Raw genomic sequence first — 22954 nt, forward strand, 5'->3', positions numbered from 1 at the left:
TCGTTTGATTTGGAAATAAATTTTATTTTAGAATATATTTTTAAAATAGCATGTTGGTTTGAAAACATATACTTTAATTTGATGTCGAAGTTGGATAAATGACGAAAAAAATGGAATTTTTGAACTTTGACAGCTTATTAATTCTAGGTGGTTTAACCGAGTTACATGTTTTATACATTGTTGAAAAGGTATATTTATCTCCTATTAGAAACTGTAAAAAAATCGAAAATGGGTAAAAATTTGACGAAGCTAGATTTTTTTCAATGGGTGAAGGTAAAAAAACCGTTTTTTGCCCCTAACTCCAGGTTTTGGGGGTGTTAGGAACTTTTTAAATACCGTTTCGTAATCAGTGCGACTAGCTCTACAAAACGTGATAGGTCTCCGCCCGCGTATATTTTGAGTGTTACACCGTGTTATTATTAATCATTTATTATTTTTTTTTTTTTTTTTTTCAAAAAAAAAATAAGTTATGAAAATGTTTGGGTTGCATATTTAGATCACAGGTAAATATCCCTAGGAAAGAAAAGTAGATCTAGAATCCTTTCATTTTTGACCATTAGGTAAACTCCCGAAAAATTGAACAAATTGAACAAAAAAAACCCATATTCAATCGCTCCACTTAAAAATAAAAATATTTTTCAATATTGTTTTTTTTTTTCTTCCTTAAAAACAATTTTCTGCCTCGTTTTCGAAAATAAAGTTTAGAAACTAAGCCAGATTATTTTATTTTGCTGTGGCCTTATTTCCATTATATTCTCTGACTCTTTTTACATATTTTGTCTTTATTTTCCAAATTGTGGTATTTTTTTTTTTCCAAATTTGACCATAACAAAATTTCTGGCATTTTTTTCAATCGGTCAAAAATTGTTCGGGTCGAAATTGTACAAAACATTTTTAATAAGTTTGAAAAATATTTTATCACTCCTAGTATGTTTATGAATTAAATTTTGCTTAACAAAAGAAGAAGACACAATATTGAACTCCGAACTTTACATATTCGAGAAAATCTTTGAAAAAATCTCTAAAACCGTAACCGTTCTTAAAAATTTTAATTTTTTTCAAAAACGGTATAGTTTTATAAGTCTTTTTTTTTTTCTTCATAATAATGAAATTTCAAACATTTTTTGGAAATTGTTGAACTTTCCCTTACACTTTTCAAAATTGCGGTCCGAAATGGTCATTTTTGAAATGCAAATAACTTTAAATAAGTTTTTATTTGGTCAAGGACAAAATTATAAAGTCTAACAATAGCTACTCAAACTCTTCTATCTCTTAGATAAGCCTTTCAAAGATTCCTTTTTCATTTGCAATTGTTTATAAAGCTGCTAGTTTTTCCTATACCGACCGAAAAAAAACTTCTTCTTGGCAATCTCCAAAAGTCCTCTAACTCCATTCTGAATATTGACATAGTCCCTTTTAACCATTTTAATATGTATATTATCCAGACCATATTTGTATCCTAATTTGTATAAGACATTTTCACTTTTTACAAAGTTTCAAAAAGGCAAAGACATTATTTATCAATAAGATGTTTCTTAAACTTCTTTGCTGGGACGACCTTCGTTAATAATGCTCCAATGATCGTATAACATTACCACCCTTTTATATCTCCTTCATATCATTTAAAATTTTCTTTGTTTCCTTTGTTTCTTGTATAATTTTCTTGAAAAAGATACTCGCACACACATACTTTATCATATATTCCAAAAAAGGACTTTTCGGTTATTCCAAGTAAAATTAACTGTTTATTTTTAGCCAATAAATCGGATTAGTGCGGTTCCTTTGTGCTATGAGCTTCTTCTTCTTCTATACTTGACTCTGACAATAACACACTTAAGCTCCTCTCATACTCATGATAATTTTCTAGAAAAGGATAAATTTTCTAAGGATTTCCCAAAATTACAAAAAAAAAAAAAAAAAGAATCCTTTCGTGAGAAAATTCACATCTGTCATTTTTGTTTGTACATATTCATAGAAATAGAATGAAGAATTCAAAAGCTAAAGATTCAGGATCGCAGCTGGGAAGTTGGGAATTTTATTGGAGTTGGGGGTGGTTTTTAATTACGTGACATTGAAGTCATGTGTGCGTGATGAACTTGTCGTTCTATCTTTTACTTGTCACATACTTTCTACCGCATTATAGCACACAAAAAGGGTGACAATTTGATCTATGATGGATCTAAAAACTATAAAAACGCTTAGGGAATTTCATCAGCTGCACTTTATACGGACAAGAATTAAAAATCCCGTACAAATGATAAAAAAAAGTAGCTAATTCTATCAATTTTTTGTTTGTGTATTTTTTTTTTCTTGTCATGTTTGCCTTTTATAATCCTTTAACTAAAAAGCCGTCCGCTTTCACAGTGACAGAGAGAAAGAAAGAGAGAGTAAAACATGGCTCAGTTGGTTAAGCTCGAAAATCGTTGATGCATCATCATGAATAATCTATTTGATGTTTCGAGTCGAGTGTGTGTTAAATTTGTCATCGCAGTGAATTTTCAAATTTCTCTGTCTCTCATTCTCTTCTCTGTGATTGTGATGATTGATACCATACTGGACAATGTCCACCTTTATAGATGCATGATAAACATCGACATGGTCACTCCTATTATTATCCACCCATCATCATTCCTACTCTACTTGTTTTCTCTCACTTTTCCGGGAGAGCCGGAGGTACATGGAAAATAAACTGCAATGTCATGTTGAGTCGATTTTAAATTTTTAATCCTTTTGTATGTCAATTGAATGAGAATGACTGCATTTGGGGATCTCCCCCCATCACTATACCTTACCTACAATACGTATAGAGTAATATAAGGGACTCACAATGCTTTCCTTGCTTTCTCTGGGGACAACTTTTGGGAACTGATTATTCACATCACAATGCTGTGCAATTTTTTTTTATGAAAATATTCAATATAAAATGCTGCTGGTTTCAGGCTTTTGGCTACTGGCGTTTCTAATGAAACTAACAGCATTCTAACTGGAACTTAATGAACTTGGTACCGAATGGTACCGAAAACGGTTCCTTCAATTTTGATCAAAAAATTCAAGTAGGCATTAGTTTTTGACAAAGTCTATCATTTAATACAAAATTCTTAATAAATCATTTTTTAATTTTAATTTAATTTTTTAACGACATTTTTTTTAAATTTTTGTTACCTCATAACTTTGGACTAAGTGAACCAATTTTGATAATTTTTTTTTGTATTGGAAAGCTGGTACCTGTAGTGTAGTTCCATTTTAATTTGGTCCAGTTATTGCTATAGAAACTATGAGAAAAACCATAAAACTTAGTTTTGTACCATGGAAATCGGTTTTGTTTTTTTTGATAAAAATGATTATAACAAAACACTTGTATAGTTTTTATAAAAAATCAAAAATAAAATTTTGAATAAAAAAATTTAAATTTTTTTGTTTTTTTTGAAAAATTAAATTTTCGAAAACCGTACTTTGAATTTACAATTTTGGTTTTATGTAGATATTGATTGTTATTAATTGCTACAAAATGTCATATTTATGAATTTTTTTTTTTTTAATTTTTATAAATAAATATTTTTTTAAAAACGGTTCTAACGATTTTGAATTTTTTTATTTATGCATCTTTTTAAAACAAATTGCATACATTTCTTGGCCTTCATATTCATTTAAGACGTTTTTTTTACGTAAACAAAAAATATTATGTGTTTTTTTTAATTGCGATATATTTTTTCCGAAAATCATTATTAACCTTTTTTTTTCAAATCTGATTTTTTGCAAACTATTAATTCAATTTCCACGTTTTTTTATACAAAAGCTTATACACATATTAATATAAATTTAAATTAAGAATAAAATTTTAATAAAAATAATTTTTGGATATAAAAAAAACTTTGAAATTTTTTTTTTTTTTTTTGAAAATCAAATTTTCAAAAACGGAATATTGAATTTTTTTAAAATTTTAGTTTTAAATGCTGATTAGTAATTTCTACAAAATGGCATACCAATTTTATTTTTAAATAATTTTTTTTTTTTTTCAAAAAAATCATTTAAAAAAAAATAAGTTTTTTTAAAAACGGCTCTAACGATTTTGAAATTTGTTTGCATCTTTATAAAAGAAATCAAATTGCATACTTGTTTTGGAGCTCAATTTGCTTTCAGATGTTGTTTTTTACCTTTGTTTTTTACCTTTTTAATACCAAGGTACTTATACATTTTCTAAATTTCTATTTAAAAAAAACTCTTAAACATTTTAGCACCTTTAACCTTAAGAGCAAGTTCGTGCAACGAAGTCGTTCATTTTATTTTTATATACATACATTAACCAATTTGGTACCTACATAAAAAGTTTTAAAATTTTTACCAAATTGAACTCTTAGATCAAGTTCGTGCGTTCGCGCGTTCGTAACCTCAAAAATCAATCTTGTTTTGGCTTTGGAGGTGAAAGATAAACTTCAATTGCGACGAATTAAAAACTCTCATGTGTCAAAATCAACGAATATTCGTTCTTTCGTTGGTCGTTGTTCGAACTCATGTGAATTAATCTTAACAGTTACCATTCGTTTGTATCTAACAAATTTGAAAGGCCTTCCAGTTTCAAAGTGTTTTTTTTTTTTCTCTTTTTCAGTTTCAGGATTGCTGATTTGTTTTAGAAGGTTTTTTTTTTTGTTGATGTTTCGTTTTAATGTTACGTAGCATCTGGCTACTCCATGTTCATTGTTTTTAATAGCCTTGGCACCCAAGTGGCTTTAGAGACCTTCCGCTGCTACTTGAACTCCAATCTCTAGTTCATGGAGACAAAATAATGCCAGGGATAATTTTGCTTCTGGTATATTTAACCATGATATAGTAAAATATACCAGAAATAAGTTAAATTTACCAGAAATAATGTTAAATATACCAGAAGTAAAGTTATATATGCGTAGTTTTTTTGCACAGCAGTGTTTTTGTTTCGTATGTAGAATGTAGCTATTTGTGTAAATGAATTTGTCACTTCAAAATTTTGTTGTGTCATTGCGCATACATATCAGACACCAACATCATACTCATTTGAATATGTATCATGTGTATATGTATCAGTATGTGTAGCCATTGGCGCTATAAGGTGTCAAAATGACAATTTTGTTAAGAGAAAGAGGAGGAATGTGATGATGATGATGATGTGATATGGTTCTATACTATTGTGTCCTGCATTAATAAATCACCTCTTGCACTTTGGGACTTTGTTTTAATCGCTTTTTGAATGTATTGTACATGTATTTATATGTATTTTTGTATATATGTTGATATGTTCTACTTAAGGTAAATGTCAGATATATTTGTAAAAAGCAAATGATTGCTATGTCATTCTCTCTTTCTGTCTCTGCGCTCCAGATGGCGCTGTGCTGTTTAGTTCCCAGGTGGATGATGCGATTGTCAAGGTGTAATGTCATGTTAGCTTTTATGAGGGTGTGAAAATGTTAAAATGATGATGATGCCAAAAGGGTTGCAAAGTGAATTTCCCATATCATCATCATCATCGTTGATGATGATGTTGTGCGATGATGATGACGATGAAGGAATGAGATGGACATTGATAGATATAATGTCAATGTGTGGGAATTTTTAACCTCTGTTAGCGGCGGCATTTATCAGTTTGAAAATATATCATTTTTTTTTTTTTGTTTTTGTTAACATGCGACAAAAAAAAATGTTAAACGAAAGCTTCCAAATATTTTCCTCAATTTTCAATTTTTTTAAATTATTTCATATCGTTGTAAAAATCGTTTAAAAATGCTACAAACATTTTGTCCAAATGTTCACTTTTCAAAACAAACAAAAATTGGATCGTGTAAAAAAGATTTCTTGCCTCCTGTGAGGATTGAACTCACGACCCCTGGTTTACAAGACCAGTGCTCTGCCACTGAGCTAAAGAGGCATATATATCAACTCTTTATCAGATACCTTCAAACGACTGTGGTATAGGCTATTGTTTCAATTTATCTTTTTATTGTTATCAATAAATACAGAATCATAATTTATTGATATCATATAGATAATTTTGCAAATTTTGAATTCATTAGATTGCTTATTTTATTTTAACTGATAATGGTTAGGCAAGTCTATAATCAGTAGGTTCGAATTTGTCATTTTATTCGCAAAATAAAAACAATTTATTTTTGTTTTGAATTAAGGCACAGAGTATTGAAAAAATATGAGTATTTTACCTGTCTACTTAACAAGTACCTACCTTAGGGTGGGTCAAAAAAATCGAATTTATTCTTTTTGATTTAGTACTCCGAAAAATCGATTGCTTTTGACCTCGAATATCTTTAGAATGGTTAGATTATTGAAAAAAATTATCAAGACCTTTTTTGTGGACCAATCTGTTTCCTACAAGAATAAGTCTTGCGCGTTTGACTATTATAATTTTTCAATTTGTTACAAAATTAAGAACAAAAAACGAATTTTTGAGGATTTTCTCGATTTTTGGACCTCAAATATCTATTAAACGGTTAGATAAACGAAAAAAGAGTATAATGTCTTTTTTGTAGAGCGTTCAATTTCCTACAAGAATAAGCAAAGAAATTTGCAAAAAAGTCGATTTATAAAAAAAATAATTTTTTTTTTGTAGAAGCTTAATGCAAAAATGGAAAATTTAAAAGCGGAGGACCTTCCCATTAATATAAAGAGCTCATATTTGGTGTGTATATTCTAGAGGTGTCTAGCAATCGATTTTTCGGAGTACCAAATCAAAAAAAAGAATTTCAATTTTTTTGACCCACCCTAACCTACCTACTACATACATTAGAGTGGTCCACGCTTGTATGCGGGAAAAATAAAATTTTCAAATAAACATTGGGCCACACCCTAGTATGGTTCCACATCCTATTGGTATCATACCTACTGTTGAATTTTCAGCCTCCTATCTTATATAGAAGGGGGTACGGATCGCATATTGAAAAATTGTATTTTTATGGGAAAAAGTAAACAAAAATATATTTTTTTTTGTTTTTAATTATATAGTGGAGTAACTAAAGCTCAAAGATTGGCAATATTAGGGAACCCGGCCGAACAGCTTAGATTTTGATGATCTTTTTTTTTCAAACGTCGGTAATTAAAAATACTTTAAAGTCTATAGATTAAAAATTGCCAGTTTTGCCGTTTCGATTTTTTAAATTTAATTTAAGATTTTTGTGAACAAAAACAAATTTTTTTCAAAAATTTTTCTTAAATTTCATAAATTAATTGATGCCAAAAGATTGTCTAGGAAATTCAAGGAAAAAAAAATATATATGAGAGTGAGGGACAGTCTTCCATAGTTCAAGCGATAGATGCAATTTTCTTATTAATTGACTTCAAACACAAAAAAAAATATTTGAACACAAGGGCAACACCTACAATATTCAAATATACATTTTTTAAAAGCTAGAAGCTTAGTCATATATGTAAAATTAAAATTAAGTTAATTGAATGAACGGCTTTTGAAAGAATGGTAATTGAACTCAGATTTTTGAAAAAAAAAATTATTGAAAAAATTTTAACATGCCGTTTTTTAAACTTGGTCGTAATATAAAATGCATTTATTTTCAAATTTTTTTGGCCGCATTTATTATGATTTGAAATTATAAAAGGAAATGTCAATATGTATAACGGTTTATGAAAAAAATTAAAAAGTATTTCATTTCGAAGAACTTTTTTTAATAAAAGTTTTGAAAAAAAATGTAACTTATTTTTTTTTTTAAAGTTCAACATCTAAACATAAAATTATTTTTTATTCATTTAATAACCCTTAATGTTGAAAGTTAAATAGCAAAAATTTAAAGTTCCTATTTACCACAGTCTTTGAGAAAATTAATTAATGCAAAAATTCAGTTTTAATAAAAAAAAAAACCATTGAAATTGAAGTAATTTTTCATTTTTTTTTTTTTTTTCAAAAGTATGATATATTTTGAATTTTTTGCTTCAACTGATAATATTTATGGCCAAAAATTTTTTTTAAATAAATTCATATTTTATTAGAAAAAGTTTGGAAAAAAGTAATTTTAAATTTTTCTAATAACTTTTTTTTAAATTCTGAGTTTGAGGACCATTTTTTCAAAAAGTCTTGATTAAATTTAGTGGATTTAAATTTAAGAGATAAGAATGAGCTTCTGGCTTTTTAAAAATGTATTTTAAAATATAGTAGGTGTTGCCGTTGTTTTCAAAATATTTTTTTGTGTTTGAGGTCAGAATGTTAGAAAATTGCATTTATCGCTTAAACGATGGAAGATTGTCCCTTACTGCCTTTTATACATATATTTTCCATTTGTTTTATGAAATTTAAGCAAAAAAAATGGTTTTGTTGGACCGAAAATAAAAAAAAAATATTTCTTGGACCACTCGAATACAACAAATCTAATCTATACATTTTCTAACTTAGGTACCTATTTTATAAATCATTACAATTTTTTTTATTGATATTGATCTGTCACCTATTTGCACAATTGTTTATAAGAAACAAAAACAAATCATTACCTACCTTGAGTTGATGAAGTTATTTAGATACATACATATCTGTTTTTAAAGCTTGAACATTTTTAATACTTTTGATACCTACTTCATACTATCTAAGTATGTATAAAATAACATAACACAATAATTTATATCTCCAACAGATTTCATTATTAGCCGTGTTTAATTGGTAACTGTGTTCGTATAGGTTCGTAAAATTTTACTTTTTATTTTTTAAATAAAAGCAGCCTTGTGCAAATTGTATACTAACCTGTCTAACTAACTAACCTGTAGAGGAAGAGTGTGTGTTAAATCTGGTAGTTTTGATTTTGGAAACATTTTGTATGGGTTGTGGACCAATGCACATTCTAAGTTCCTGGCTAAAAGTGTAGAACGCATCATTGTCAAAAATGCGTAAATTGTAAAAAAAAACTCTAGTTTTTCAGTCTTTGGTGATTTTAACACTTTAAAGATTAGTTCTTGACAAAAAAAAAATAATATTACAGCTTTTATGCTTTAAAAAATCCTATTCTTTTTTAAATCAATTACTTTTTCCAACACTGTTTTAAACACAAATGGGCCTTTAATAAGTAAAATCGTTCCAATTTTTGGACCAGTTACTTGGATATTGATTCTTGATAGGTACCTTTTAACATCGAGGGAGGGCTCGATTCAACATTTTGAATCAAAGACGTTCAAAAGTGCATAAACATTAGTGATGGGAACTATCGAATAAAAACTATCAAACTATCGATAGTTGTAAAATATTCATTCATTCGATAGTTTTAAATCATTCATTCATTCATTCATTTAGTTACTATTTTCATTCGATAGTTTAGTTACTATTTTCATTCGAATAGTTTTTTCATTCGATAATTTAGTTACTATTTTCATTCGAATAGGTTTTTTCATTCGATAGTTTAGTTACTATTTTCATTCGAATAGTTTTTTCATTCGATAGTTTAGTTACTATTTTCATTCGAATAGTTTTTTCATTCGATAGTTTAGTTACTATTTTCATTCGAATAGTTTTTTCATTCGATAATTTAGTTACTATTTTCATTCGAATAGGTTTTTTCATTCGATAGTTTAGTTACTATTTTCATTTGAGTAGTTTTTTCATTCGATAGTTTAGTTACTATTTTCATTCGAATAGGTTTTTTCATTCGATAGTTTAGTTACTATTTTCATTTGAGTAGTTTTTTCATTCGATAGTTTAGTTACTATTTTTATTCGAATAGTTTTTTTCATTCGATAGTTTAGTTACTATTTTCATTCGAATAGTTTTTTTTATACGATAGTTTTGTCATTAAAATAGTTTTTTTTTATTTGATAGTATTTTCTTTTGAACATTATTCTTATTTGATAGTTTTTTCATTCGTATAGTTTTTCTATACGATAGTATTCTCATTCGAATAGATTTTTTGTGTACGATAGTTTTTTCATTCAAATAGTTTTCTTAAACGATAGTTTTTTCATTTGAATAGTTTTTTTATACGATAGTTTATTCGATAGTTTATTCGATAGTTTGTTCGATAGTTTTTATTCGATAGTTTTATTCGATAGTTTTTATTCGAATGAATGAACTATTCGATAGTTCAAATCATTCTGTTATTAACTATCGATAGTTCAAATCATTCGATAGTTCCCATCACTAATAAACATCATATACCTAACTTGGAACCAAAACCAAGAATTTGACATGAATCCTTAGTATTTACCTTATTTTCGTTACAAAAAAATCGTAGACAGTAAATTCTACCACTATACCAATGTTTATCAACATAATTTTAATCTTAATAATTTCTCGTCAATTTTGTCTACAGAAAGCTAAAATCTTAAAAAATATTTTCGAGAAAATAATTTTTTTCTTTTTTTTGAATAAATTAAAAATGGAAGCTCTATCGAGGTACGTATTAGGCCTAATGTTATAATGAAATGTATAGGTAGGTTAGGTACTCGTAGTTGTTGTTGTTGGCCATGACCAAACATGATGCGTACGTATTTGTATTTGTATGTGTTTTTTTTTTTGTTTTTTTTTTTTTCCAAAGTTTTTAGGAAGTGGAATTTTGAAACTATTTTTCGAAAATAAATTTTAAGAAGCTGTAGGAATCACAACTATCATTCTGTCAGTCTTTCAGAGTCGGTAAAAACTTTTTTGAAAAATAATTTTTTATTTTTTATTTTATTTTTATAAAACACATACATGTATGTAGGTAATTGAAGAAAATATTTTCTTAGAAAAAAACAAAACAACAACAAATATTTTTTTAAATTCTATTGAATTAATTTTTTTTAACAATAACAGAAATCGAGTTCTAAATTTTTTTTTTGAAAATAAAAACCATTCAATTTGTATTGCGTTTCCTTAACTTTTATGTTTTTTTTCTATTTTTCTTTTTAATTTATAGTAGGTACATATTTACAATTTTTTAGGGAACTTGAACTCAAATACTTACATAAGTCAAAAAGGAAGTTTTTAAAAATTAATATTTTTATTTCTCAGATTTATTCTTCAAAAATATTGCCAAAATCATGAAAATTCTTTTCGCCCAAGTACTCGTATGCATATTTTAAACATCTCTTTATCCTAAATATTTTTCTGAACTTTTTATTTTTATTATGTTCTCATGACAAAAAAAAAAAAAAAAAAACTAATATACCCAATTTTGCCATTTTAGGTTCCAAAACGATTTTCGTTAAAATTTTACCTGATGTACCTACTTAAAATAATCCTTATAAGTAATAAGTATGCATGAAAATTAGTTTTGATTTTTGTTCTGTGCACTTAGGAAACGCAATTTTTTTAAAAACTACATCATTTCAAAATGTTCAGCGACCCAAAATTAATTTATAACAAAAAAAAAAAAAAACCTAGGTACCTACTTTTTTGCTAAGGCAAATACAAATTTTTCGTGTAGTGTTAACTTATGCTCCCAAAACCATTCTAATGAAAATATTCACTTTTTCTTTTTTTAATGTGTTTCATATGCCACTTTTTATTTGCTTGAGAAGTCAATTAGGATTAAATTGGTACCTAACCATTTTGCCAATAGCCTCTTTCTCTTCTCTATATTTTTAAAAATTTCTTTCAACAATTTTTCAAATTTTCCATTGTCAAATTCTAAAATCCCCGAATAATTGATCTGCCTATCAAAAGTCGAGAATTGAATTTCCACAAAAAGATTATTATATGTGAACCATAACACTCTTCTTCTCTATCTTTCTTTCCTTTTTGAATCCTTGTTGATGATGATGGTGATGGCAAATCGATGTGAAGATGTCATTAATATAAAAGTAAAACGGACCATATTGAATTTTTCAACAACATCTTCATCCTTTTCGTATAGTTTATACCCCTAACCTTTAACTGACAACAACAACAACAAAATGATTCTATTTCGATTTATCCTCTATTTACTATTGTGTCGCATCTAATGATCCATAAAATGATGGGATTAAGCTTAATCCTTCGTTTTTCCTCATTCCCTTTTCTATTTAATATTGCTCTTAAAAAAAAAAAAATGTAAGAAGCAAACTACCTACCACCACTTTGCCATCATCATCATCATCATCTTTGTCGTCCTTTTTTACAAAACTCAAACACCACAAAATTTTCTTCTTTTGTCAAGAAAACAAGAAGAAGAAAATTGAAAATTTCTCCTTTGGGGTGTTTCACTTTATATAGATATCCGCAATGTCTATCGGACGGAAAAAGTCTTCGAAAAAAAGTCGAAAAAACATTTATCCCGCAAAAACAGGACACACCACATTCTCACTTGAAAAGTAGATGATGGAAAATGTGGTTGCTTCTTTTCGGTTTTCTGGTCGTGTGAACTTCACATCAGGCAAAGGACAAGAAGGATAAAAAGAAGGCAAAAACGAAGAAAAAGAAAAAATATATGTAACTTACCAGTAACCACACACATATACACAACAACTTGCAATACAAATAACATTAACACTCTGGAATCCTAGAAAAAGGACACAATGCCAATGGGATTACAAAATGCCACCGCACGATAACATGGAAGCGATTTCTATTGTTTTGAAGAGAAACACGCCAAAAACCAATGTTATTTTTCTGTTTGTGTTTCCTACGAAAAAGGATCTATCCAAAACCAACAAAAGTCGCAAGGAACTGCCATAGGATTATGCATAGAGTTCCTTTATACTGATGATGATGATGAGATGAGATGAGGAAGAAAAAAGGATTTTTCTTGTTTCGTTGGAAAAATGGTCTCCCCTCTGCGCCATTGTTCTATAACAAATTCCTCTCATTTTCTATGCAAATTAGTTTAATATTTCACAAGACCACTTTTTGGTATTGTTTTCAAGGATTTGTTATACTTATACACTTCCTCCTTCCTTTCTCTTTCTATCTTTGCTGTCTATGATTTGTATATCTAACTTCTGGTAGTAGATATACGACCCCAAAAACAAAAAAAGACACACCTTGATGATCGGATTTTAAACTTCTCTCTCTCGCATTTTATTGTTTTCCCAACAAAGTGCCAAGGATAACAATTTTAATTTAACTTAATCATGAACCTGACATTTATAGAAGAAGGAGAATGAGAAGGTTTTTTTTTTTTTTTTGAATTATTTTGGCTTTTTGTTGGTTACACTTTATTTTTGGTGTTGTTTTTTGGTTTAGGTTTTTGTGTGCGGATGTTTATTTAAATTTTTTGAGGTTTTTGATTTTTTTTTAACTTACCATCTTTATTCATAGCTGATTGAAAACATTTAGCTAAACGACAAGCACGACATTGATTCCGATGTGTTTTGTCAACAGGACAACGTCCTTTAAGATCACCAGTTGCTTTGCATGTGTATATCCGATTTCTGTGTATGCTGCGTTTGAAGAAACCCGAACATCCTGGAAATTTTCAAAATAGTTTTATTTAAAAAATTTGTTTGGGGTAGTTTTAGGTACCTATATATGATAGAAAAAAAAAAAACTAGATTAAGAAAAGACACATAGTAACACTGGTCAACAAAATTAAATTTTCTTTTTGGTGCCAAAACTAAGATACCTACCTATACTTTTCTATAGGTTTTCGATGTGTTGGACTCGAATCTGAAGTCAAAAATATCCTATCAGCTTCCGTTTTGGAAATATTACCGTTAGAAAATGCAAAAAAAAAAACGTTTTTTTCCACTTTTGATGTTATGCCCTTATTTGAAGATTTATTTTAAATATAAATCATAACGGTTTCTATAAGAACTATTTTCCTACTTTCAAAAACTGTTTAAATCTTTGCAATATCTTTTTTATTGCCCGAGAAATTTTGGAATGAAGTAAGTGTGTTTTTATCAAAAAGGAGATGAAAACGTGAAATCTGTTTGATACATTACAATAAGCCAAAAAACTCGAACAATAAAAAAAGATATCGAAAAGATTAAAAAAGATTTTGAAAGAACGAAAATAATTCTTATAGAAACCGTTATAATTTATATATATACAAAAAAATTTCTTCACATAAAGCATAACCTCAAAAGTAGATTTTTTTGAATCTTCTAACGGTAATATTTCAAAAACGGGAGCTGATAGGATATTTCTGACTTCAGATTCGAATTCAGCACACCGAAAACCTACAGAAAAGTATATCTTAGTCTCGGCACCAAAAACCTTGTAGACCTGTGTAATTTTTCGAAGATAAAACAAAAATATTTTTTTATGATTTAATTCTAGAGGGTCTAAGTAGATTATGCACATGACAACTACTATAGCAACGAATACGAAGGACACCGCCTGCAGAAGAGAAAATGTGGTTTCAGTGAGATTTGAAGAAATTGATGCATATTATAGGTAGTTCACTAGAATTTAGAGGGTGCCATATTAATGAAATATATACATTTTCTATAACCAGTGAAAGCGAAAAACGTAGTTCAGAAGTTATTTTCATATCAACGCAAACCAATGGCATATATTCTTTTTTTCTACGCCGCGCCTTAGTCAATTAAAAGAAATAACAATAAGACATTCAATAATAATGATTTATGAAAATTAAATTGATACTGAAAATAAAAAAAAAAAATTCTTGCCATTTTCAAAATCGGAATTTCTATGTGGCAACCATATTACAAAGAAAAAATTGCTACACCACTTCATTAGTCATTTCTTTGTAGTCTGTTCAAACTAGGAAACATTGAAAACACAAAAAATAATCTCAGATATTTACAATAAATTAATTAAGTTTTTTTTTTTTTAATATGGTAACCCTATTCGAATGAAAAATACACTAGAAACTTTTTTTTTTTAATAAAAAAAAAGTATTGAGGTTTACAGACATATCGTTTATTAAGTGCGACAGAAGTTATTTGAAAATGATATTACGATCTTCTTACATTCAATAAAATCATTTTTTATCAAAAAAGAAAACCGACTTCCATGGATCAAAACTGGGTTAAATGGTTTTTCTAATAGTTTCTATGGTCAGAACTGAACGAAATTGAAATGCGGCCAGCTTTCCAATACAAAAAGAATTATCAAAATTGGTTCACTCAGTCCAAAGTTATGAGGTAACAAACAAACAAAAAAAAAAAAAAAATATATTGAAAATAGGATAGCGACACCTACATTCTACATGGCCGACATTATTATTATAATACCGAAAATAAATTAGTTTTTCAAATTACCTATTCAGGTCCACACAATTGCTTATTGATCTAACTAAGGTTTCTCGAAAAAAAATTGCATCATTTTTTAAAAAGCTTTAAATTCAGATAAGATCTTTTCAATTCAACACCACCGTTAACAAATTCTCGAAGAAAAATTTCTTTAACCTCAAAAAATCGAGAAAAACGATATGAATGACATAAATGTGGCGCTACAGTCGCTTTACTGAATTGTGTATATTTGATAGCCAACAAATCCATGAAGAACGACTTTTGGGATACTTAGTAAGCAAAACCATTTGTTTATTAGTATTAAGGTATTTACATTGTAACGGGTGTGACACAGTTGCTTAATTTTTTTTTTTTTTTTTTTGATTTTGTGCTAGGTATTCACAAAATTAGATATTTAATAGCTTCAACGCCTAATGTATTTAGTTGTTAATATATTTTTAAAATTACATTTTTATTTATCTGGCTTTCAACGTTAGAAGTCATATGTTAGTTTTTATTACGTTTCCAGTAGGTAAGTATTTATTCGAAAACTTTATTTTTATAATTTTAGAATATAGAAGGTGTGACATATTTTGTAATGGGTTTGAAATTGTATAAAAAAAAAAAAAAAAATAGGGGAAAGGTGCAAACAGTAAGACAATCCATTTTTCTCTTTTCTGAAAATAAGCACAGTAACGCTAGTTTGGGTCAAAACGTTTATTTCCCCGTCTGCGTCTTTTAATTTTGTCCCGACTAAATAAAAGCTGTCCATTTTCCTACACCGTAAAATATCACACAAAATTAGGTGAAAGTAGTTTTTGGAGTGTTATAAAAAGAGTGTTTAACACAAAAAAATCTGGTTAGTGGACAGAACATTTTTTACATAATGTATTATATTTATATGTTCTTTCATAAAAAAATATCATGTAATTAGAATTCCTTCTCGTTTTTTGTAATTTTTTATTTTTCCGAAAAATGACAAAAAGTAAACAGTGAGACATCATTAAAAAGCAAACAGTGAGACATAGATTAAAAAAAAATCTATTAATTTAGAATGACTTCAATATGATTTCGTAGTGTTTTTTCTTTCGTTTTTTTTTTGGTTTTTTGTTATTTTTTTTTTTGAAAAAAATGGGTTAAAGTAACATAAATTAATTAATTATACAGGGTGTCCCAAAAGTAATGGATCAAACGAAATATGCTGATAGGCCTACTTAAGGGCTCTCAGAATTTGGTAACTTGTTTATCCCAAATCCTTACGGTTTTCGATTTAACGCAATTCTTGTGAAATTTCGAAAAATCCCTACTTTGCAACAGTATTTTGCTTCTTGCGCCCACTATTGATTTTTGTTTTTTAAAATTCTTTTACAAAAACGTTGCCAAATAATTAGGAACAATTTATTAATCAAAATATTTTTTATTCCATACGCCATTTCGGTGCAAATTAACTAACAGCTTCAAGTTTTATAAAAAATCAATTTCTAACTTTTATTTGAGAGCAACACCGCAAAAAAAATTTGAACGGTGTGTGGATGGTTTGTTATTTTAAAAAGTTGCCCTGTTATTGTCGTTTTCAAAAAAGTATAAAAGTTTCCCAAGTTGCAGTAAGATCGGAAAATATTACAATTTGAATTCAACAAAACAGGGTTTTTCAGAACAAAAAACAACCAAAAATAAACACATTTTCTCGAACTGTTATTTGTTTATTTTTCTTTGAACAAAAGCCTCTATTTTTGTTTGTATTTTTGCTCTGAAAAACCCTGTTTTGTTGAATTCAAATTGTAATATTTTGCGATCTAACTGCAACTTGGGAAACTTTTATACTTTTTTGAAAACGACAATAACAGGGCAACTTTTTAAAATAATAAACCATCCACACACCGTGCAAATTTTTTTGCGGTGTTGCTCTCAAATAAAATTTAGAAATTGATTTTTTATTAAACTTGAAACTGTTAGTTAATTTGCACCGAAATGGCGTATGGAATAAAAAATATTTTGATTAATAAATTGTTCCTAATTATTTGGCAATGTTTTTGTAAAAGAATTTTTAAAAACAAAAATCAATAGTGGGCGCAAGAAGCAAAATACTATTGCAAAGTAGGGATTTTTCGAAATTTCACAAGAATTGCATTAAATCGAAAACCGTAAGGATTTGGGATAAACAAGTTACCAAATTCTGAGAGCCCTTAAGTAGGCCTATCAGCATATTTCGTTTGATCCATTACTTTTGGGACACCCTGTATACTTGTCAATTACCAATTATTTGACGGTTTCGTTAATTTGTTTCACCTAAGACTGTCTCACTGATCGCACCCCTTGCAAACAGTGAGACGTTTTGACTTTTTCTACATTTTAGTCCAATGTGATGCTCTCATTCATTCTTTAACTACTACTTTTTTTGCAACATTAAGATAAAACATGTCTTAAACTGACTTCAAAGTTTGGTTAGGCTATCTTGAAAACATTCTAAGATATTCCAATTAAAAAAAAGGGTGTCTCACTGTCCGCACCTCTCCCCTACATTAGGGTGGGTCAACAAAATCGAAATTCGTTTTTTCGATTTTGTACTCCAAAAATTCGATTGCTATACACCTCTAGAATATACACACCAAATATGAGTTCTTAATATTAATGGGAAGGTCCTCCGCTTCGCAATTTTACATTTTTACAACAAGCTTCTACTAAAAAAAATCATTTTTTTTTAAATCGAAAATTTCTTTACATATTCTTGTAGGGGATTAAACGTTCTATAAAAAATTCCTTGGAATCAAATTGTTTGCTTTAACCGTTTAAAAGATAATCGTATCCAAATCGCAATGCATACGAGTCGATTAGAAAACTACTGAAATCAGTGGGCATTGGTTTGGATACGAATATCTTCTAAAGGGTTAAAGCAATCAATTTGATTCCGAGGATTTTTTTATAGAACGTTTAATCCCCTACAAGAATATATCTTGCTTATTTGAAAATAATGAATTTTCAGTGAATTAGAAAATTTTGAAAAGTAAAAAATGTTTTTAAATTTTATTTTAAATTTGACCTCGAATATATTTAGAATGGTTAGATTAATTAAAAAAGTTAATGAGACCTTTTTTGTGGAACAATCTATTTTCTACAAGAATATGTCTTCCGCGTTTGATTATTATAATTTTTCAATTTGTTACAAAATTAAGAACAAAAAACGATTTTTGGAGGATTTTCTCGATTTTTGGACCTCAAATATAATCTACTTAACGGTTAGATAAAGGAAAAAAGTGTACAAGGCCTTTTTTGTAGAGCGTTAAATTTCCTACAAGAATATGTGAAGACATTTGCTAAAAAGTCGATTTAAAAAAAATAATTTTTTTTAGTAGAAGCTTGATGTAAAAATGGAAAATTGCGAAGCGGAGGACCTTCCCATTAATATTAAGAGCTCATATTTGGAGTGTATATTCTAGAGGTGTGTAGCAATCGATTTTTCGGAGTACAAAATCGAAAAAAAACGAATTTCGATTTTGTTGACCCACCCTAATATACATAGATAATGTATAGACATTTAAGAAAAAATAAATACAAGTAATAGGTAATTTAGGATTTTAAAAATAATGCTTCCATTTAATTTTTTTTTTATTGTTTTGCCTTTGAGTAGTCAACTTGCGTCTTTCTTTTTTAATAGAGAAGATAATGTGCATGAGTGTTTTGTTTGTCACGCATTTTATTTGAAAATGTTTAAATTTTGGAATAGGGAACTCTGCTTTGATATGCTCGCCTATTCTTCAGCGCTCAAAAAGTCTCTTAATTCTAGAATAACACAGAAATAGCTGGTGTGGCCATGAGCAGCGCTGCCACCCCAAAGATAATTGAGCGCAGTATATTTCAAGAAAAAGCGCAGTAGATTGCAATAAACCGCAGTAGATTTTTAAATATACAAACAACATTCAAATCACAGAAATATATTTTACTACAACACAAATTAAAAAAAAAATCATGTGTGCAATTCACACGTGGTTGAAGTGAAACCTTAAAAATCATTTTCCTTGCAAAAAAAAATGGAAAAAATTTTACTTTTTTTTTATTCCATCATTATTTTTATATGACAACCTACAATAAATTTTATACCATCTGAAAGCTTATTGTTTCAGCTCAAAATATTTATATCGACTATGTCTATACAACATCCACAAAAAGAGCTAGAATTGTTTTAACCCAATTAGTTTTCATAAAAAAAGCAAAACAATCAAGCTCTTTTCTCTTCTAACGCCATTAAATCCATTTTTTAAATGACAACCTATAATAAATTTTATATCATTATTATTTCACCTTTTATCATATTTCTAACATGCCTACAAAAAAAGGAAGAATTTTTTTAAGGCAACCATTTCGAAATTTCAAACTGAGATAACGGTACTTCCTACACTGGTGGTTGGTCATCGGCAACAGATCTTCACGGGTGTTTTGAGGTAGAGCACGTACCATTATGTGCGATATATCAAATGAAAGGTATTATTATCAGCATGCGTATTAAAGCACATTTTGTATGTGCTCTAGATCAAAAGATGTAACGTGTTTAGAAAAAGAACATATTTTCACCGTTATCTCAGAATTTTAAATATGAAATTAATTGAAATTTTGCACAATAATAATTTATTCAATTACCTATCTACTGTATAAATTTCATGTAGTCTATCTATTAAAACAAAAAAGTTATAATCAATTGATTTTTCGTGTAGCTTTTTCGTTTCATCTTGTTTCAAATCACTACGTTACTAAAGAAGTTTTCTCAAAAATTAGCTCAACAGTAAAACAAAAAGCAAAACAGCTCTATCTTCGGTTCCACGCCATTTCACATCATTTTGTTCGCCCGAAATCTTAACAGGTATTGCGAGTTTCACTTTTCACCAGTAGCCAAAATAAAACTGAGCAAAAAGATGTCGGCAACTTCTCAAATTACCTGAAAAAGAGTTAAAAATACGGCTAGATTTCCGAACATGAACAACTTTTCGCCCGGAACTCACAAGTCACAAGTCAAATTCAATTTTTCGTTTGGGATTTTGCTCACGTAAAACTCACGATAGGGCTGCATTTGAATTTTTCAGTGAATACATTTAGAGTGAGTGAACGTGGCTCAGTATTTAAAATGCACAAAAATCAAACTTTGGTTAGGTACTATTAAAATTTTTAAAAGGGAAGTAGATTCGTTTTGCTGCGCAGTAGATTTTCATTTAGGCTAAAACGCAGTAGATCTACTGCTAAAGGAGTAAGGTGGCAGCCCTGGCCATGAGCATTTACTTGTGTAGTTGTGTTTTTAACTGAACAAATTTACACATTGAAGAATATGCGAGCAGATCAAACAAGAGTTCGCTATTCCAAAAATTAAACATCCCAAATCTGTCATCTCTGGACAAAGAAAGGCTTCTCTTTAAGGTCAGAAAAACACCTGAGACAAAAACAAAACAAAAAGCGGCTTGTGAAATAATTGCTTTTCTCAAACTCAAAATTGCGTTTTGAAAGTAGGAACTCTCATACCTATAATAATTTTTTTTTCTTCACATATTTTAGACGGATTCTAAATTGACGGTAACAATTCGACTTTATTTGAAATTCTAAGTCAATTAATGCTATTTTGAAAATATGTGATTTAATAAAAAAAAAAAATTCGTATACAATTATTCTTTTAATTTTAAACTTACCATCACAGCTGTATATTCCATAATGTTTTCCTGAGCTTCTATCTCCACAAACTTTACATGGAATGTCCAGAAGGCGATCTCCTATAAAAACAAAATAGAAACAAAAAAAATTAATACCAACATAACACTCAACTGAAAATGATTTAGAAAAAAAAAAAATATTTGTAAAAAGGATATTAATCCTTTAATTCCTTTAAGAGAAAAAATGACACTCTCTGTCTTTATCGCATCATGCGACATAAGAACTTTTCTTTTGCCTTAAAACATAAAAATGTTTTCGTATTTTTTTTTTTCTTTTAACTAAAACAAGGAAAAGAACTTCCTTACACGTCATCCTTTTTAATCTACCTCTCCTCCTTTTCTACTTTTCTACGAAAAAAAAAAAAAATACTTCACTTTTAATTGAATACGAAGAAGAGTTAAGTGGATGCGGTGGTTTTTGGCGCAAAGCAACTAAATTAAAGTGTTTCCCTTCCCTTATACATTGTGCTTCTCCCCAAGCTAAAAAATATTGTGACGATGATGATGACGCCAGCCGCCGCCGGTGAAGGACAAGAAAATCCTTTTTACTCCAAAAGATTTCTTGCAGTTTTTTTTTTTTTTTTTTTTTTTTGATTTTTTGCTCCAGTATCTTTGGGTTTCTTTCGCGCTGCGCTTATAATGTTTGTGAATCCTTTTTTTTTTGTCTTTCTTGTTTAATTGCCACCTAGTGGTGATTTTCCCATGACTATTGTGTCAGTTTCAAAGAAAAAAAAATAGCAAAAAAGACTTCAGGGTGTCCTTAATTAGTTATTCGACAGAAAAAAGGATTTGTTTAGCAAGACTAGCATAGCAAAATTCATCAACAAAAAAAACCGAACCGAAATGAATTAGCTTCTATTTATCTTGGCAAAGATATTCAACACCTTTACTGAATGCGTACGCACAAAACACACGCAACAAATGTGGTCGCTAAAAATCAGGAGCGGAGTTAGTATTTAAAGGGCCTTGAAGCAGAAGTAAAAAAGGGCCCCATCTATTTGTTCTTTATTTGGTGATTTCCTTTAATAGTTCTTCGATGGTTAGTAAAAGCTCTTCAATTATAATTTCTGGTTGCTTAAAACTCAAAATAAAACAGAGCCCCATTGAACTTTGCGCCTTATTTGTCAAATTACAAATCCACCCCTGATTAATACTATGAAGGATTGGATTTAAATGAAATTATCCAGGATTACGTAGAAAATTAGTTTTTTCATCGAAAGTGGTTAGTCCTTGATTTCAGTCGAAACACACACGCGTCCTTTTTCGTCCTTTTTTGTTGATTTAATTTTTTTTTCTTTGCATTTTATTCGGTTGTCTGCCCTCACACTCTTTGGTTGCAAAAGCAACACTTTTTTTTCACAAGTGTCCCTCACAAGAGTGTGTGTATGATTCTAATCCCTTTGTTCCAGAAGGATGTATGTGCGTCGTTGTCCGAAACCAAATCAAAAGATAGAGAGAGGTAGAGGGTGTTGATGTTTGCCCTCTCTAAGTCTAAGGTAATCATCAATTTGACACTTGTCAAAATACAAGGGGTTGACATTTAAACGGTGTCACGTTTTGCTATTTCATGCGCTTTTATATTGCTCAATTGCCTGCTCGATGTTTCAAGTGTCAAATTGAAAATTCACATTTTTTGTTGAGGGGGTTGGTCCTTTCTATTATAGACATGGACACAAAGGATATATTTAGGTGTTTTTGAAAATTGAATTTTATTTAAATAGGCGAGGCGGTGGTGGTGGTTTTTGTTTTGATTTGATTTTAAAACTTTATAACCAGCAGGCTATATTGATGATGATTTTGTGATGGGAAACTTATTGTTCTACGTTGAGTGGAATAGTAGCCGCAATGCCAAAAGGACAATAGATATAGAATAGAGGGAGAGTGTTAAGTATTGAATTTAATTTTTTTTTTTTTGTTTTTTTATTTTAAAAGAAAACATAAACGTGTGATTTGGAATAGAATAGAGAAACTTTAGTAGCAAATATTTTTTTAAAAGGTCCTTGCTACAGTTTTTTTTTTTTATTGTTTGAAATACAAAAAAAAGGGTATTGTTATGTTGGTTGTTGGAGATGGTTTTTTATATGATTGAAGTTTGGTGGGAACAAAAAAGTATAATTCAAAAGAGTTCAAGTGTTGTTTGGGAATGTTTGCTTTGGCTATTTTACGGGAAAAGCAATATGCTTTGGAAGGTCCTTCAAATT

At 28.9% G+C, this 22954-nt stretch overlaps 1 protein-coding gene and 1 non-coding gene across 2 annotated transcripts in view; both read right to left on the minus strand.

Annotated features, from left to right (window-relative positions):
* Positions 1 to 22954, minus strand: part of LOC129915291 (protein dissatisfaction) — a 40912-nt gene that overhangs the window by 13842 nt on the left and 4116 nt on the right. Inside the window, exons 2-3 of the mRNA XM_055994777.1 lie at positions 20733 to 20813; positions 13169 to 13330 (exon numbers count right to left, since the gene is read on the minus strand). Of these exons, the coding sequence (XP_055850752.1) occupies positions 13169 to 13330; positions 20733 to 20813 (243 nt within the window). The remainder of the gene's footprint in view (positions 1 to 13168; positions 13331 to 20732; positions 20814 to 22954) is intronic.
* On the minus strand, positions 5825 to 5896 carry Trnat-ugu (transfer RNA threonine (anticodon UGU)). The gene has a single exon. It is a non-coding gene; the product is annotated as a tRNA-Thr (tRNA).

The sequence above is a fragment of the Episyrphus balteatus genome, chromosome 3, assembly GCF_945859705.1.
Source record: "Episyrphus balteatus chromosome 3, idEpiBalt1.1, whole genome shotgun sequence".
NCBI classification, from domain to species: Eukaryota; Metazoa; Arthropoda; class Insecta; order Diptera; family Syrphidae; genus Episyrphus; species Episyrphus balteatus.